The sequence below is a fragment of the Lytechinus pictus genome, chromosome 7 (assembly GCF_037042905.1).
Source record: "Lytechinus pictus isolate F3 Inbred chromosome 7, Lp3.0, whole genome shotgun sequence".
In the NCBI taxonomy this organism is placed as follows: domain Eukaryota; kingdom Metazoa; phylum Echinodermata; class Echinoidea; order Temnopleuroida; family Toxopneustidae; genus Lytechinus; species Lytechinus pictus.
This window is the reverse complement of record NC_087251.1, coordinates 31,580,592-31,599,248: the sequence shown is the minus strand read 5'-3', so window position 1 is coordinate 31,599,248 and position 18,657 is coordinate 31,580,592. Positions and strand designations below refer to the sequence as shown.

Here is an 18,657-nt window from a genome sequence, read left to right as displayed (position 1 = left end):
ATTGAATATTAAACCAACGTCACTTCAGTACAAATGATTATTCTGATGCGCAAAAATGGAATTCCGAACTGGCTTATTGTTAGTCATGAACAATTAAAATAATGAAATTCATGCATTTTATATAACATATATGGGACAGCTGTTTGTATATGATGTCTCAAATCAAAAGCTCAAAGCTTTTTAATCTTTGATGGATTTTCCTCAAAACTTCACCATTATTTTTATTCTTCTGGTATTTTTACAACATACTTTTCAAAAAAGAGAAAACTTTCCTTTTCCCCTTTTGAGTTGAGACTGCCATCTTTCAATACATGTTAAACATTTCCAAGACCCAGAAACATATGATTTTATGTAGCAGTCATTTGAAAAGTAGGGTCCTCAAGTTGGACTTCAGACGCCGCCCCCGTCCCCTTCATGATCCGATCGTCGATATATATACAGACTGCGTCGATATCTGCGATTTATAATTGCGGAGCTGTGGCGCTGTGTTCGAGCTTGTCGCTGAATGAAGAACTATCTGGTGAGAAAGAAAGATTTGAATCGCGTTTTAAAATATTTGTTTGAACTATTATTCAGTGTTCGACGAAAGGTTTGTTATTACCAGTATTTTTTTCAACATGTAACATTAGGTTATACGGTAGAACTGCAAATTATAGGTACCAAAAAGGCAAAATCCACAATAACTGACTGAGTCTGAGACGGGAGAGTGGTCCGACATATAGACTTTCATGTATGCTCCAACTTAATGCTGAATCTCTATCTTACCGGACTGGGAATTGTTTTATTTATTTCTGGGAATCTCCAAAACAGTGGAGGGATCACCTAAGAGAGAGAGAGAGCTGTGATCTCCAATTATCTATGAACTTAGTGAAGGAAGAACACAGGAGAGAGTATGAATGATGTACTGTCCTGATCTGAAAGTGAAATTGAAATATGAAAATGATCGTTCACGACATCAGTCATCACGTCAGTTTACTGTTTAGTCAAGAGAGGAGGGATTTTTTTCTTAATTTTCTTGATAGTTGGAAAAACGGCGCTAGTGTAGTTTCGCACCTCCCCGTTTAATGGTTTTCAAACATGTACAATCTCACCCTAAATAATTCACAACCTAAAATACTTGCATCTGAGCCTCCAAAGTCCAGTAGAAGTTGAATATTTGCCGTTTTGACACTTTTTTACAAAGTTTTACACCTATTTCGGAATCACTCGGTCGCTTGATCAAGCTCAGCGCTGCACATAACTAAGCAGTCGGTACGCGTACAGTATGTCACTATGTGCCTAGTGAAGTGGAAGAAGAGCGAGTTTTTCTATGGTATCTTCAAAAAGATTTTTTCCCCTCTTTCAGCTTGCACCAAGTATTACGGTAGTGGTTGTGCAGAGTGGTTGATGTTTGTTGTGTGAAGGTATGTGTGTGGGGTGTGCGTGTGTGTGATTTTTTGAATGAAATAAGAACAACAAACATCAACAAACATCAACAATCATCAACAAACATCAACCACTCTGCACAACCACTACCGTAATACTTGGTGCAAGCTGAAAGAGGGGAAAACAATCTTTTTGAAGATACCATAGAAAAACTCGCTCTTCTTGCACTTCACTAGGTGGTACGTACTGTACGCGTACCGACTGCTTATGTGCAGCGCTGAGCTGCTTCAAGCGACCGAGTGATTCCGAAATAGGTGTAAAACTTTGTAAAAAAAAAAGTGTCAAAACGGCAAATATTCAACTTCTTCTGGACTTTGGAGGCTCAGATGCAAGTATTTTAGGTTGTGAATTATTTAGGGTGAGATTGTACATGTTTGAAAACCATTAAATGGGGAGGTGCGAAACTACACTAGCGCCGGAAAAACTTCCATATGTAGCTGGCATACTCCCTCCCGCACGGCACTAGATAGCTGGCAGCCCTCTGTTTCGAGGAGTTTTTAAACATTTTTTTTTCTCCTCTTACACAGACGGCTCGCTATCATCAAGCAGCCACCATTAGGGGGTTAACAATGCGAAATCCCCCCCCCCCCTAGCCTGGAGGCGTCTGGAATCGTCGGCAAAAAATATGAACGAAAGAATATCGGAATTCGGATGATTTACAAAAATCATTAAAGGAGAATGAAACCCTTGAAACCAGCTGAATCCATATAAAAGAGAAAAATCAAAGAAACATATTGTTGAAAGTTTGAGGAAGATTGAATGAATAATAAGAAAGTTATGAGCATTTGAATATTGAGATCACTAATGCCATGTAGATCCTCCCATTGGCAATGCGACCAAGATCTGTGATGTCACACACGTACAACTCCCTCATTACTTTAGTACTTATTTCACTTATATTCTCACTTTTATAGAGTCTATCACAAGGTGAGGTGTTCTCTTTATGAGAGGACAAGTAGAGAGGTTTCACAACATATATCATTGATGAATCATTTGTCATATGATTAGAATGAGCAAAAAGAGATGTTTTGGGGTATATTTTCAGTGTCCAAAACTGGACAACTCTCCCCTTTTGGACACTGAAAATGTACCCCAAAACATCTCTTTTTGCTCATTCTAATCATATGACAAACGATTCATCATTGATATAATGTTGTGAAACCTCTGTACTTGTCCTCTCATAAAGAGAACACCTCACCTTGTGATAGACTCTATAAAAGTGAGAATATAAGTGAAATAAGTACTAAAGTAATGAGGGAGTTGTACGTGTGTGACATCACAGATCTTGGTTGCATTGCCAATGGGAGGATCTACATGGCATTAGAGATCTCAATTTTCAAATGCTCATAACTTTCTTATTATTAATTCAATCTTCCTCAAACTTTCAACAATATGTTTCTTTGATTTTTCTCTTTGATATGGATTCAGCTGGTGTCAAGGGTTTCATTCTCCTTTAATGTAAATGATAAGTAATAAAGGACCTAACAGACTACCCTGTGGGACTCCGCAATTTATATTTGGCATGTTGGATGTAAAGTCGTTTAATGTTACGTACTGACGTCTATTGGATAAGTAGCTCCTGAACCACTCCAAGGCCTTCCCACGCACCCCATAGTGAGCGAGTTTACGTAATAATATATTGCGATTGATTGTGTCGAAGGCCTTGGAGAAGTCCAGGAAGATACCAACCATGTGTGAAGAGTTGTAGAGAGCATGTGCCACTTTGTCAATGAAATTTAATAAGGCATGTTCAGTATTATGTTTTTTTCTAAAGCCAAACTGGTAATCGGAGAAAATATTGTGTGCTTTCAAAAAGTTAATAGTTCTACTGTAAACAACCTTTTCTAAAATTTTTGATATGGAGGACAATAAGGAAATAGGTCTGTAATTATTGACATTAAACTTATCACCTTTTTTGAAAAGAGGTATTACTTTGCCAATTTTCATGTTGTCGGGAACTTGACCATTTTGTAATGAAAGGTTTATAATATACACCAAAGGATTAACAATAGAGGAAATTACACCCTTCAAAATAACATTGTTGATATCATCATAGCCAGGACTTTTTTTGTTATTCAAACTAGACACAATATCGATAATTTCTTGTTCAACAACAGGCGTAAAGAATATAGAATTTGGATTAGGTATGCCCAGATAATCAGAAAAATGCTTGTTTGAAGGAGGGACTTCATGAGCTAAGTTTACCCCTATAGAGGAAAATTGGTTGTTTAAAATATTGGCAATAATTTCAGAGTCTTCAACAATTTCATCATTATCCCTTATTTTAGTTATGCTTGTTTTGTTATTTGATAAATTCATGGCTTGTTTTAAAATCTTCCATGTACCTTGCATGTCGTTCTTATATAAATGTAATTGTTTCGTGAAGTATTTTTTCATTGCTAGTCGTATTGTTTTAGTCAAAATATTTTTGTATCTGGAATACTTAATTATAGCTTGCTCGGTACCTTATGTCTTAAATTTATAGTACAAATTATTTTTTCTGTTAATAGAACGTAAAATTGATTTGGAGATCCATGGAAGTCTTGGTGTTTTTTTGTACGCCGTTTCTTTGTCTTTTACTTTTGGAATGTAAGTATCTAATTTATTACAAAATATATCAAGGAAGTTTTCAAATGATGCATTAACATCATCTGTATTGTAAACACGCGACCAGTCTGAAGATTCTAAAGAAGCGTCAAGTCGGGCTATGTTTTCATGAGTTGGTCTTCGCCTTGATGGCCGGTGTAGATTGTTCAGTGGACGCCTAAGGGTGAAATGTGACATAATTGGAAAATGATCGGTTATGTCGGATATGACTACAGAAGAATCCGGCGAAGGCAGGGTGTTACAAAAAATATTGTCTATAAGTGTGGCGGAATGAGTCGCCATACGAGTGGGTTTCGATATCAAAGGCAGGAATGAGGCAGTCAAGAATATATCGAGGAACTCATGGGATATGTTATTATTTTCATGTTTCAAAATATCAATATTAAAGTCTCCCATTGTAAAGACGTCTTTGTTTACAAAGAGTGGATCTTTTAATAAATCTGAAAGATAGAGGAGAAAATCATTTGAATTAGAATTTGGAGGTCTATACATAATGCCTATGATTATATTTTTAGTAGTGGGAATATTTATTTCTATAAAAAGAGACTCTACAATTTTGTTTAATTTGATAAATTCTTTATGAGTTATGTAATCGTAATTTTGAGAAACGTAGAGGGCAACCCCTCCACCAGACCTATTTTGCCTGTTATTAACGATAAAGTCATAGCCATCCAATGCAAATGGAAGGTTAGACTCGCTGGATAACCAAGTTTCCGAAAGTCCAATTATAGAAAAGGGAAGTTTGGAAGGATTATCTAATAACAATTGGAATTCCTCAAAATGCTTACTTATGCTTCTAATGTTAAAGTGTAAAAGAGAAAACGTATCTATGGAGAATTGTTTGGTAATTTCTTTAAATTGAGACTGGGTTATATATTCAGATGAAGGACTTAGAATTTCGTCTTCATCAGGGTGCAAATCAAAAGTTTCTGTTTCTAAATTTAAGGTGCTTGCAACAAAACGGTTATATGCAGCATCAGTGTTAGAATTTGTATGACTAGTTGGCGAAGATTGGAGTAAATCAAAAAGGTCATCATCATTCAAAGAAAAGAATGGCTCATCTGCTAAATCAGACGTGAAAGATTGATCAGAATCTCATAATTGAATTTCGGCTTCACGGTGCTCGGAAAAATAAGAAAGTGTCGAGTCCTGCTTAAAACATATGGAGTGGGTTTACAGAGAAACAGATACATGAATAAATGAACGGGAGTCAACAAAAAATTGACATGCAAAAGAAAAATGACCTTCACCCACATCATTGGGTTTAGTACAGCCCCACCTCCCACATCTCGCCCAAATCGTACTCTAAACACGTGTTGACTCTTGGGGCAAAAGTACATCCTTTATAAAACATTTTAGTCTTACCGGTAATTTTTTACACCCTTGCAAATTTGACCCTAAACACGTAGCTTTCCTAGCGAAAATAGATACCCTTTTAAAATTATTTTAGTGCTTTTGACATCCTTGTCACGTTACATACGTAACGTGCCCTGTCTTGAAAAAGACATCCTTATTACGTGTTTTTTTGGTCGCGCATGGTATCCACTCGTCAATGTAAGTGGCCCCCCCGGGACATGAACACACTTGTCGAGTTTGGGTGGTCCTATTAAGGACCAACAATTGCCTTAGAAAGATACATGGTGTACCGTTAAACCTACTACACTATTGTGTAACTTACTAGTTAAGATCAAAGGTCTTTTGAAATCCATGAACTTTTATTAACATTTTATGGTCTTATTAACAGTTTTTGTCTTCTAATTTTTGATGAATTATTGATCTTATTATATATTTTCTTATTTCATGAAAGTTTTATAAAAGGAGCATCAAGTTCCTAGGCCAATGAGAGTGGTCTTTAAAGGGATGGTCCAGGCTGGAGATATTAATATCTCAATAAATAGAGTAAAATTCACAAAGCAAAATGCTGAAAATTTGATCAAAATTGGATAACAAATAACGAAGTTATTGAAATTTAAAGATTTGCATTAGTCCAGTGAAACAGTTCTGGGCATGTCTTTATGAATATTCATTAGATGGGCTGATGATGTCATATCCCCACTTGTTCTTTTGACCTAATAAATATCATGACGATGTGCATATAACTGTTTTCGCAAAATATTGATAAACTTTAAAATTTAATAACTTCGTTATCTGATTTTGATGAAATTTTCAGCATTTTGCTTTGTGAATTTTACTCTATTTATTTAGATATAAATATTTTTAGCCCAGACCATCCCTTTAACCATTCAATGCCTTTTATTATTGCATTTTAGAAATAAAAAAGAAAAGAGTGTTTGATATTTCTATACTATGTCACAAAGTCCATGCTTTTTCTATATTGCATTGCATAACAAATAAAAGACTGCCAGGGGCATTCCACTTGTTTGTTCATTAAAGTTATAAGAAATGTCATTTAGGTCTACTCCCCCCCCCCCCCTCAACTTCTGAATATTTTTTCAATCAAGAATAAGCTTTTCTGGAATGTTTTCAAAAAAATAAATGTTGTATGTATTAAACTGGAACATTGACCTGTGATAGTGCTAATTTCCTTTCTTAATCTATTGACCACAACATTGCTCAGTCTGTTTAGCCCTTTATGACCTTTACTTCCTGGTCTGTACCAGTAAATCTGTAATTGTATATACTGTAGTCAAATCGAACACAGACACTCTGGCCCGACTTGGTTTTCAGATCACTATCCTACCTGGCAAAAAGAACATTTAATTGCTGTACCTTTCTATAATTGTCTAAATTCTATCTTTTCTCTGTTTTGTTTTCCTAGTACATCCCTCAGTCTTTCAGAGATAAGAATCACCATGATACTGAGTATTCTTGTGCTAGCATTACACCTGTCTTCCAGCCTTGCACATCCACAGTGCCTTGATTTCTACCCACCATTTGAGCTTCCATCAAATAGCCAGGTATTTTGTGATGGTTACAAGGATTTTGGTTGCTGTACAGAGGTTCAGAATGAAGCCATCAGGGACAGGTATCAGGTGCTCAAGAGAAACCTGCCCCAGAGTGCCTCCAACGACTGCAGAAATTACCTGAAGGATATCTTGTGTCAGGAATGTTCGCCATACGCGGCTCATTTATTTGATGCAGAAACTACACACCGTAAGACTCCGCTGCCAGGTCTGTGTGGGGCGTACTGCTCCTCTTTGTACAATACATGTCCAGAGGTGATTCCTTTGGTAACAGATGATGAAGCACTCATTGAAGCACAAAATGCAGGTGAGAGTGCATTTTGTGCTGCTGTGGAAATCGGTGACATGGACTATTGTTACCCGAACATCCTCCAGGATACATTTCTCGATGACTTGGCTTGGGATGCACGAACTGGCGGAGGAGACGGCTGCTTGTGCTTTGAAGAATTTGCCAACAGGCTACGCAACCCCCTCCTTGCTGTTCATGCCAACGACAAAACACACCGCCTCTTCATAGCAGAACAAGTAGGAATAGTCCATGTGTACCTCAGGAATGGCACACGACTCGATGATCCCTTCCTTGACATCCAGGACACCGTACTAACATCAAGTCGGAGAGGGGATGAGAGGGGCTTCCTTGGACTAGCCTTTCATCCAAACTTTGTCAACAACAGCAGATTGTTTGTCTATTACAGTACCACTTTAGTTTCCTCAGAGATCATAAGGATAAGTGAATTTCAAACCATGTCTAATAATTCTAACCGGGTTAACATGACAACAGAGAGGATTATCATTGATGTTGAGCAGCCTGCTGGTAATCACAATGGTGGTCAGATGCTCTTTGATAATCAGGGCTATTTCTATGCTTTTTTTGGTGATGGTGGTCGAGGGGGAGATCCATTCGGACGTTATGGAAATGCCCAAAATTTGTAAGTATTTCTTTTTGAAATGTTAATATTCCTTGATTAGCTCTTTGTCAGTTTTTCTCTTAAAAAGATTTATTGAATAATTTTATCTTTAATATTAATAGGCAAGTGATAATAAGTTTCATACTTTACTGCTTTTGTCACTGCAAGTTTAAATTAAGTATGTTGACATGCTCTTCACTCAATCAAGACATAGTTAATCACTTTTTTTTAATTAAAAAATTAATGGCAGCTGTAGTTATTTTTTTTTCAATATCATTATTGTAATGTTCAACATTAATAATAACAAGCATTCTGTGTGCTGTCCATAGAAAAGTACGTTACTGCTTTGAAGCATTTTCATTCCTGAATCTGGACTACAGTAAACCTGTAACAAATATTTATAAAACTCAACCATCCAATTTCATAGTTTCAACTGATATAAAATTGACGAAAAAAATATTATGCTCCCTCAGCCTCAAAGGATTATAATGTACAATAATGTTAATAGTTGAGTGCAACTGTAATCGAGATTATCTACAAACTTACCATTAAATCTGTAAACATTCCTGTCTGTTGCGGATTCTTCATAGACAAAATTTTATTTCTCGTCAATCTTTTCCAAGGGCCGTGCTTCTTGGATCTGTGATAAGAATCGATGTGGATCAGCAAGAAAATGGACTCCCGTATGCCATACCACCCGACAACCCATTCGTCTCATACAACAACAGCGAAAGACGTCATGAGATTTATGCGTATGGCACAAGGAACATGTGGCGTTGTTCCATTGATCAGGGGGACAGGGAAACGGGGGAAGGAAGTGGGCGTATGTTCTGTGGAGATGTTGGCCAACACAGCTATGAAGAGATTGATATCATTGAGAAGGGAGGCAACTACGGATGGAGAGGGAAAGAAGGATTCTCATGCTATGATAATACTATGTGTAATGATTGGCTGGGTAAGAGCACATAGTCTCTTTATCATTTCCTTTCCTTTATAAACAAACATTTAAAAAAATCATCAGATAATAGTAATAATAATGATAATAATAATAATATAGGTTTATTTACCCAGGGAAGCAACTTCAGTTCTGAAAACTGTTCTCCCAGTGGGCCCTGCTATTGTTATTACCCGGTCTTTAGCTGGGCTGCCTAGGCACTCAAGCATTCAAGGAATTTCTGCCTACCGGGTCCCCAATCACCTTGCCTGGGTTGAGTGCAGCACAATGTGGATACATTTCTTGCTGAAGGAAACTACGCCATGACTGGGATTTAAACCCACGACCCTCAGTTTCAAAGTCAGAAGACTAATCAACTGGGCCCAAAAGTCTAAAATGGAACTCTCAAAGGTTGTGTGGATTTATATTCAAATCATGTCTTCACTGAAAAATTATAACTTGTTTATGCTATTTGATATATTGATTACTCTTTGTTAATGATTTAGCAATTAGGACTACAGTGCATATGTTTACTATTAATAAGCTGCAGGAAATTCAACACTTCCCCATATATTCAGTTATCGTTAATTGTTGGCAAATTATTCAGTTCTAATTCTCTGAGCTGCAGTTTGACCTATTGATAGTAGATGATAATGATATTGTTATAACAATGTCATGTACAGGTTTACTATTTTGTTGAGAAATTATATTTTGCTCTGTACACTATCAGTATCATATTGCAAAATGTTTGTTTTATTTTCATTCTTACCCCCCCCTTCCCATACAGAGAATGAAGTTCTGCCCATCCATGCATACCCTCACACTGTTGGCAAATCTGTGATCAGTGGATATGTGTACAGAGGATGTCAATACCCAAACCTAAATGGAAAATATATCTTTGGAGATTATGTGTCAGGGTATGTATGATTTACCTCTCCTCTCCGCAATTTACTTGGCACTGCTTTATGAAAAGATGTGTTTGAAATTCGACGACCAACATTTGTCCTGAAAATGATTTTGTCGATAGAGATATAGGGAGCATTTCTTGAAACAAAGGTTATTTCAGATCAACTACTGACAATAATCTATATTTTGAAAATAGTTTTAAAAAGTATTTAGTCAAATTTAATTAACCTTGTGTGAGATGGTATTAGACATAAAAAATGATATTAAATGAATAATGTGTTTCCTAGTCAAGGTCAGAGGTCATTTGTTGTCAACAAACTTAGGGTGTTTGATTTTTAAGGAAAAGAATAATTGTCTCTTGTGTGTTGAATTAGCAACCACACACACACCTAAATGACTGTCGTACTGATGGTTGTTTCTGTGAAGCAGGTTTTTAAATGAGAAAGGGGTTCAAAGACCAGTCAAACTAATTTGAGCTATATTACGACATAGACTGTATCTTAAAGAATTGTGAGTAATCATTACTGTGAGATGTACAATATAGTAAGTATTACAGCAATATTGTCTACTTTTCATGAAATTGAAGATCTTGGTGTATTCATTCTTTTGTTTTCTCTAATTTTTGTTTTAACAGGCGATTGTTTGAATTAAGTGAGAACACATATACTCAAGAATGGAACAGTCGAGAATTCTGCCTCGGAGATAACACTGTTTGTACTGGGTCTTTGTTGGGATCCTTTCCTAAGAATATCCTCTCATTCGGCGAGGATGAAGCAGGTAAAGTCTTGAATATGTCAAATGTATGGACTAAAGAAATCTAAATTTTCATTGAATAGCCCAGTCCTTTAGGAGATAGCTTTTTAGGTCCCTTGTGTGTGTAGATCAAGAAAATTTGCAAACATACTGGCTTGCAAAAAAAAAAGACAAAAGTTGTTAACACTCGTTTTTTTCTCTCTCCTGTATTTTTGCTAGTGAAGTATGGGAAAATATACTTTCATTGTACTGCGTGAGAATTTTGCTTGCCAGATTCGGGCAATTAGTTTTGTCTTTACTTCAAAACACTTGCCAGACTTTTACCTTGTTTAAAACCAATCCATTGTGCTCATTCTTTCTGTAGGGATGTAATTTTCATTACCAAGTCTTTGTAGAGGCTTTAAAAGCTGTTGTTTTCCTTGTTGCTAATCTTAGGCGTACACACGCTTTAGCTTCATTCTTGAATTTTTTTCTGAAACAATTTATTGAATCAACTAGAATAGTGACTTGTCACTATTCTATTGGGGTTCTATTGGGGTTGATAACTAGTTATGTGTGCAAAATATAGGCCATATAACGATTGTACACAACTTTGACAAACTCTGATTTAATACTCGATTTCAATGGATGTTGTTTATTTTTGTTTTACTTTTTTTATAATGACTTGATGTAGGAGAGGTGTATCTCCTCTCAACCAGTGATGCCAAGACCACCGTACCTCAAGGGAAAGTCTTCAAGATAATTGATCCACGAAAGTAAGTATTCAGGTTTTCATTTTCTAAGTTTAACACATTCAGTAGCATGTAATGCTCTCCTTATACCCCCTGCCAAATGGTTGGGCAGTCTGTTGCAGATTTACAAATCAAACCACTTTTTTCAGTTTCTGCTGCATGTTCGTTAGACTTGGTAAACATTGGTCTTGGAGTGAAGTTGAGTAGGCACTGCAATGCTGTGGTAACAATATATAACAATAAATTAGGGAAAAATCTTGAAGAGCAAACCACTTCCTCATTTTTTGCCCAATACACAGTTTCCTAGCTCAGAGACTCAAATTGTCAATGTAAACACTGAAATTCCACTTGACAAGTCCCATTCCTAATGTAGTAACAGTAATCCTTTTGCAAAGATGATAAAACAATCTTTTATGATAAAGAAGTTGTTGCTGTGTAGATTAGAGATAAAAAGTGAAGTCTGGCCACAATAATGAAGTAGAATTAATGAAATTGGGGAAGTTATCTTTGTCTAATATTCAGAAAGCAATGATGATTTCTATAATCATAATGTGATGAGTTTAACTTGTTCTCTGGTACTGATTGTTTAAAGGAGAGGAAATCCTGAGAAGTGCCTTAAAGATATCAGAGATGTTGATGTTCATGGTCCTACCACACCATTTGAACCATCACCTACAGGTAATCAAGATCAGGTTTTAATCCATTACTTTTATCCTCAGCATGAAATGAATTCGGTATTTAATACTTAATACATGTTTATGGATAAAGTCAGAGGGTATGTTTACTCTTTATAAGCCTATTTTTAAGAAAGTTACAATCATGTTTTTTCTATTTGTCAGAATCTATGCATTTAAACATGAATCGGTGTGTCTGTGTTGGAAATAGATTTTTTTATTTCAGTGTAAACTCATCCAAACAGAGGGGCAGGCACATAAATGTTATCATTCTCATAATACTTTTGGGGAGGCGAAGGGAGGGGGGGGGGGCTTGTAATCACTTGCATGATTGCAGAGTATAATTCAATGTTGATTCTCAAGAAATGATTATGAGGCAAAGGCTAATAAAAGCAAATCATATTTCCCTTTCTAAACCAAATCAAATGTTTAAGCAGTTGCATTTCATTGCCTGATATAACATTCAAACATCAAATTTGTCAAATTCTCCTTCTGTTGTAATTGCTGCCTTTCTTCCATGCTACTGTGCATCTAAGCTTTTACATCTTTGCTCTTTACATTTGTAATTTATGATGAATTAATTTATTCAGTAATTTTTGTCTCCTGCATAGCAGAGCGAGACTATAGGCGCCGCTTTTCCGACAGCGACGGAGGCGGCAGCGTCAACATTGAAATTTTTGAAATGTCATCATAACTTAGAAAGTATATGGACCTTAGTCATGAAACATAGACATAAGGGTAATCAAGTATTACTAAACATCCTGCCCGAGTTTCAGGTCACATGATCAAGGTCAAAGGTCATTTAGGGTCAATGAACTTAGACCATGTTGGGAGAATCAATATCAAAATCTTAACCAAGGTTAAGTTTTTGAAATGTTGTCATAACTTCGAAATTATATGGACCTAGTTCATAAAACTTAGACATAAGGGTAATTGTGTATCACTGAAGATCATGCCTGGGTTTCAGGTCACATGATTAAGGTCAAAGGTCACTTAGGGTCATGTTGGGGTTATTTGAGGAATTGTCATCATAACTTTCAAAGTTTATGGATCTAGTTCATGAAACTTGTACATAAGAGCAACCATGTATCCCTAAATATTATGTGCAAGTTTCAGGTCACATGACCAAGGTCAAAGGTCACTAAGGGTCAACAAACTTTGGCCATGTTGGGGGTATTTGAGGAATTGTCATCATAACTTTAAAATTTTATGGATCTAGTTCATGAAACTTGGAGAGAAGAGCAATCAAGTATCCTTGAACATCCTGTGCAAGTTTCAGGTCACATGACCAAGGTCAAAGGTCATTTAAGGTCAACAAAGTTTGGTAATGTTGGGGGTAATTATGGAACTGTCATCATAACTTTAAAAGTTAATGGATCTAGTTCATGAAACTTGGACATAAGAGCAGCAATATATCCCTGAATACCCTGTGCACGTTTCAGGAACATGGCCAAGATCAAAGGTCATTTAAAGGTCAATGAACTCTGGCCGTGTTGGGAGTATGTTTTGAATAGGCATCGTAACTTAGAAAGTTTATGGATCTAGCTCATGAAACATCGACATAAGGGTAATCAAGTATGAATGATTGTTTTGCGCATGTCTTAGGTCACATGGTCAAATGTCATTTTGGGTCAATGGACATAATATTTTATTATCATATAAGTGTTTTCTTCGGTGAATAATTATTCATTGACTGTTTTTAAAGGCAGCACTGCCGCTATATCGATTTGCGTAATGCAGGCGAGACTGCCAGAGGTGTTCCACTTGTTTCATTTTAAATTGTGATATATTTCGATTGGACATAAATAGTGTCAGTTTGATGCGTAAGAGTGTACACCAATATTAGTTAACACCAATGAATGCACTGCATGTTTTTATAGTCAAATACTTATATTGCATGAAATACTGACCTGCAAGCAACATGAACTATTAGTTTTGAGTAGGTGAGAAGTAAATAATTGTGGAGGAGCGGTGGTGTAATGGTTCTGAGTCTGGTATTAATCTATGTAATACAATAACTCATTCTGGTGTTGGAAGCACAATTTAGATTATTTTCCCTAGCTCCAACCTAATTTGAGTTGACAAAAGGTATCCAAACCATGTTATTGATGACTCAAAACCAACTGAGATTCATCCCAGGGCCAGCTTTGTGTTGATTTGCTGATGTTAGAAACCTGCTAGTGCACCTTACTAGAATTCCCCCTAGCCTAGTGGCCTTTTAATTGTTTAATTGGTTGATTATTACAGACTTACTTTGCTGTAACTATAATTGATTTTGTCATCCTTTGAGAGGTTGTTCTCCTTTAGATTAAAAGAAAGATGGGGATGTAAGATTGCAATGTGTGTACAACTTTATACTATACTCCAAATGAACTGTACAGTAGTAGTAGTAGGTCCCTTTTGAACTAGTAGGCAACACATGCATCAATCACTCTTTCCGCAGACAGATATCTTTCCTGCTATTCCGCTAAGCTACCATCCATATTGCCTAATTTATCGCATCCTCCTTCCTGAAGCTTACTTATAATTTAGAATAAATATATATATACAGCTTGCTTAAAATGATCATTACCTCTACCCCATTCCCTACCAACAGGAAGTGCAATATGTGTGACCCTGCATCCTCCATATCACTTGGCTGTGCTATGCTTAGCTCTCCTCTTTATACATCATCTTCTTGTTGCCATGCCAACCAGCTTGCATCACTATGAACATCTACGCTATGTTAATCTACCTCTTCCAAGATGCAGTGGTAACATGGAAGGTTCTTGTTTCGATCCTGCTATTCAGAAAACCTCAGATGCCCTAAGAAATGCAAAGGAGATTACTTGGAGGTCGACAATAACACATACTGCGAAGCAAAGTTTGGTATGTATTTTCAAGGTTTTAAAGGGTAATCTTTATGTTTAAAGATAGAGTTAATATACAGGGTGCTACATAACTTTTTTGAAGCACTTGCCCAGTCGGGCAAGTAAATTTTCAAATAGTTGGAAAATACTTGCCCGAATATAGATTTAATTGCCCGAAAAAATCCTTCAAAACAAAGTTTTATTGCTTCAAAACAAGTTGTAGCCTTATGGTTTTACATACCATACCATTGACGGCTTTAAAAATACATTTTTCAACAAGACTACTGATGTACCTTGTAGTTGTATTTCTTTTTTTTTAATGATTTTTATCTTGAACATCATGACAAAATATATGGTCAATATGCTCTTTAATTAATTTCCTAATCTCATATATTTTCCATATATTTTGGAGGGGACTAGGACACACAATGAAAAAAAGGGAAATCACTGAAAATAACCAGAGGAAAAAAAAGAAATTAAGAGAGGGGGAGAGAATGAAAGAAAAAAAAAGAAGAAAGACAGAAAGGACAAAGAAATTAAGGAAGGAAGAAAGAAAAAAAAAAGAAATAAAGAAAGAAAGAGAGAGAGAATGGCTGCGGGGAAGAGAAAGATGGAAAGAAAGAAAGCAAGGAAGAAAGAAGGGAAAGAAGGGTGGAAAGAAAAAAGAAAGAAAGAAAAAAAACTGAGGGGTAGAGAAAGGAAGGAAAGAAGGAAGAAAGAAAAGGTATAATGATAGATGGAAGGAAGGAAAAAAAGAAAGAAAGAAAAGAAAGATAGAATGAAAGACAGAAAGAAATGAAGGAAGGCAGAAAGAAAAAATAAGGAAGAAAAGAAAGGATGGATCGAAAAAAGAAAGATCAAAAGAACGAAAGACAGAAATAAAGAAGGAAGGAGAAAGAAAGAATGAAAGACAAAAGAAAGGAAGGAATGAAGGAAAGAAAGAATGAAAGGGATGAAGAAAGTAAGGAAGAATGAAAGGAAGGGGAAAAAGAAGGAAGGATTAAAGAAAGAGGTAAACAAAGGTTGGAAGGAAGAAAGAAAAAAAGATAGAAAGAAAAGAATGACAAAAAGAAAGACAGCTATATAGTAACAGAAAAAAATGAACAAAAGAAGGAAGGAAATTTAAAGAAAAGAGAGATTAAAAAGAAGGAAAGGTTGAAAAGAAAAGAAGGAAAGATAGGCAGAAAGAAAGAAAATAGAGAGGAAGAAAGCTCAAACTATCCAGTCATAAATAAAGAAGAAAATTTTTCAATTTCCTTGACTAAAATAGTTACAAAAGAAACCACGTTTATCAACATACACACAAATGCATATGTGGGACTGTCAAACAAAGTATTTCAGTGTGTGCGATACAGAGGATCATTCGAAACCCGATCTTTTTGAAGCATAACAGAAGTAAAAATTTCTCCTTTTACTGCTTACAAATGACAGAGCTACCCCAATTTTTAGGAAATATGGACATTACAAGAATTTTCATTGGTAAGAAATGTGAATTTTGACAGTTCTGTGGGAGATTTCTTCGTTCGTGCAGCACCATACTCCGTAGAAACTTAACTACATGCATCGGTTGCGTGGACTAGGCGCTAGCTAGCTAGGTATGCTAGACTGCCATTGATTCTGTGTGTGTGTGTACGTCTCTGAGCTGTGTGTTTATTGCAGAAAATAGCGCAAATTTTGCAATTCGAATCTTGACTTATAAACTTTTTTTAAAGAAGAAATTAATGATATTGCTTTTTTTGTCTCTTTTTCTTTTCTATATTTTGATGGTGAAATATGGGAAATCTTTCTAAAATATAATTTCCATAGGAGAATTTTACTTGCCCGATTCGGGCAATCAGTTTTTGTCTTTGCTTGAAAACACTTGCCCGACTCTAACTTTTACTTGCCCCGGAAAATCGGGCAAGCACTTATGTCGCACCCTGATATATCGGAGGGGTAGTTACACAAAGAGATATGCTTAATATTTGCAATATATTGTAAAAATATGCTTGATTTTTTTTTCATTTTATTTCTTTCATGCTCTTTTAATTTTTTTTAGTGCCATTGCATAATAAAGTAATCACTGAATTATATTATAAAGCATAATGAAATGCAAACTTCAACAAACAATTGTTATGTTATCTCAACTTTATCTAAGCTGAATTTACATTCAAAATGAAAACTCATCATCCACCTAAGTCTATATATTTTTTTTTAATCTTTTTGTTTAAATTTCATGAACCACAGTGAAACAACTCTTTTATCCCAAGTTATTTTATCTGTCATAATTGAGTGACTTATTTGGCATTACTTTTAATTTCAAATCAAGTGTAACAGGGCAATTCAATAAAATTGAGTTGCAATTGAATTTAAATCAACTACAAGTTTGTGTTAAATCAAAGAACTTGGGCTTGATTTGGAACTGAACATAAGCTTCTTATAATGCCTCATTTGTAAGATTTGACAATAGCATGTTTTTTTTACCAATTTTGATCAATCTTCATTTACAGTGATAACGGGTACAGTCCGGAAGGCGCATCGTTTCAACAATGAATTGCGACTGAATATCTTTGTTGACGAACTCCACAAGAGAGCTTACGACCTTCCTGCCATACACGCAGGACGCAGGATCTCAATCTCACAGTACTCGCGGTCTGGCCGCTGCCGATGTCCAAACCTAGAGGTTGGACAGACTTACTTTATTCTTGGGGATTACAAGTCATCTTGGCAGAAGTTGATCCTGAAAGAGTCTTCCATCGTAAAGCGCTATCATTGGTCTCACTCAGCCATGATCCCTCAGCTAAATAAGGAATGCAGGGCTATTACCTTAGAGCTTTTCATGAAAGAGTTTAGTTGAAGGACTATTTAGATGGTGAAAATTCTGTCCAAATACTGTTTGAATATTTCCAGAATTTAGTCAATGCTTTAAATTTTTTATGCAATTCGACCTGTACAAAAAAATATTCATTGGTATTATAGTACATGTAGCAGGAGAGAATGATATATTGAAAATCATGATATATTTTCATTTGTTTTTTGTAATGCCAATCATGTGTTACAAATTCCACAAATATTTGAATGATGAACAATGTCTGATGTTCAGATTAACTTGAAATTCTTCTTCATACAGGTATAACTGTGGTTCCAAGACATTTGCTCCTACAACAATTGCGTCTACTGAAAATGCATACATTAAGCCTAACATAAACCTGAGCTTCAACCCTTGATCTTCATCCTAATCCTCACATGGTTCTGAACCCCCCCCAACAAAAAAAAAAAAATAATAATAATAATAATAATATATAAATGAAAGAAAATAAATAAATAAATAAATGAAATAAAATAAAATAAATGAATGATAATAATAATAATAAAAACAAACAAATCACAACTCTAACCATCCCCTTTATATCATCAGCAAAGGAGCATCTCTCATGAGGGCAAAGCAGATGTTGCATTACCATAACTGCACCTATAGTAACTTCTTTATATATATATCCTTCATAACCTTGTTTGTCAAAAAATCCCAAAGGCTATTATTGCTTCTGGAAGACTGCTCAAATTTCAAATGGTGCAAATATACATCAGTACAAGCTCAAAGAACAATTTGCATTTTGATTTCTGTTTATCATCAATGTCTGATTTTTTTTCTCTATAATGTGGATATTTTTTCTGTGGGATATATGTCTTGAATTACTATTAAGTCTATAAATCCAAATCATATGTCGTACCATTTGATTGGCATTGTATTTCTTATTGCTTAATAAGTAAATCAATCAGTTATTGCTTGCAGCTCAAAACAGTACCTCAAATTGATGTGTTTCAATTCAAGTAAATTATGTGAGTGTGTACTTTGAAATATAGCATTTATATTTTAAGAAGAATTTATACTAATGTATTTTCTATTTCATGTTGAAGTTTCCAAAACAATATTTTTGTAAATTGTTAAATTATAACTCATAATATA

At 35.5% G+C, this 18,657-nt stretch overlaps 1 protein-coding gene across 4 annotated transcripts; it reads left to right on the top strand.

The window, feature by feature from the left end:
- The first annotated feature begins 356 nt into the window (after window positions 1–356).
- LOC129264559 (HHIP-like protein 1) lies at window positions 357–17,955 on the top strand. 4 transcript variants are annotated; one of them, XM_054902442.2, is made up of 9 exons: window positions 357–520; window positions 6,812–7,885; window positions 8,488–8,819; window positions 9,586–9,715; window positions 10,339–10,481; window positions 11,131–11,212; window positions 11,781–11,866; window positions 14,459–14,730; window positions 17,201–17,955. In XM_054902442.2, exons 2-9 carry the CDS (start codon window positions 6,846–6,848, stop codon window positions 17,201–17,203), a joined length of 2,088 nt encoding a protein of 695 aa, XP_054758417.2. In that variant the 5' UTR covers window positions 357–520; window positions 6,812–6,845; the 3' UTR covers window positions 17,204–17,955. The 4 variants fall into 4 exon arrangements, with proteins under 4 accessions (XP_054758417.2, XP_054758416.2, XP_063958583.1 ...); XM_054902441.2 differs by having other exon boundaries at window positions 434–520; window positions 14,653–14,730; window positions 17,201–17,950; XM_064102513.1 differs by having other exon boundaries at window positions 459–589; window positions 14,653–14,730; window positions 17,201–17,950.
- Window positions 17,956–18,657: the final 702 nt, after the last annotated feature.

What these genes read in the sequence shown, in the direction of transcription:
- LOC129264559 (XM_054902441.2), top strand. Translation starts at nt 6,846, where the DNA reads ATGATACTGAGTATTCTTGTGCTAGCATTACACCTGTCTTCCAGCCTT. An exon ending in TTTGGAGATTATGTGTCAGG is followed by an intron (nt 9,716 to 10,338) that starts GTATGTATGATT and finishes TTGTTTTAACAG; the next exon opens with GCGATTGTTTGAATTAAGTG. An exon ending in ATTTGAACCATCACCTACAG is followed by an intron (nt 11,867 to 14,652) that starts GTAATCAAGATC and finishes CCTGCTATTCAG; the next exon opens with AAAACCTCAGATGCCCTAAG.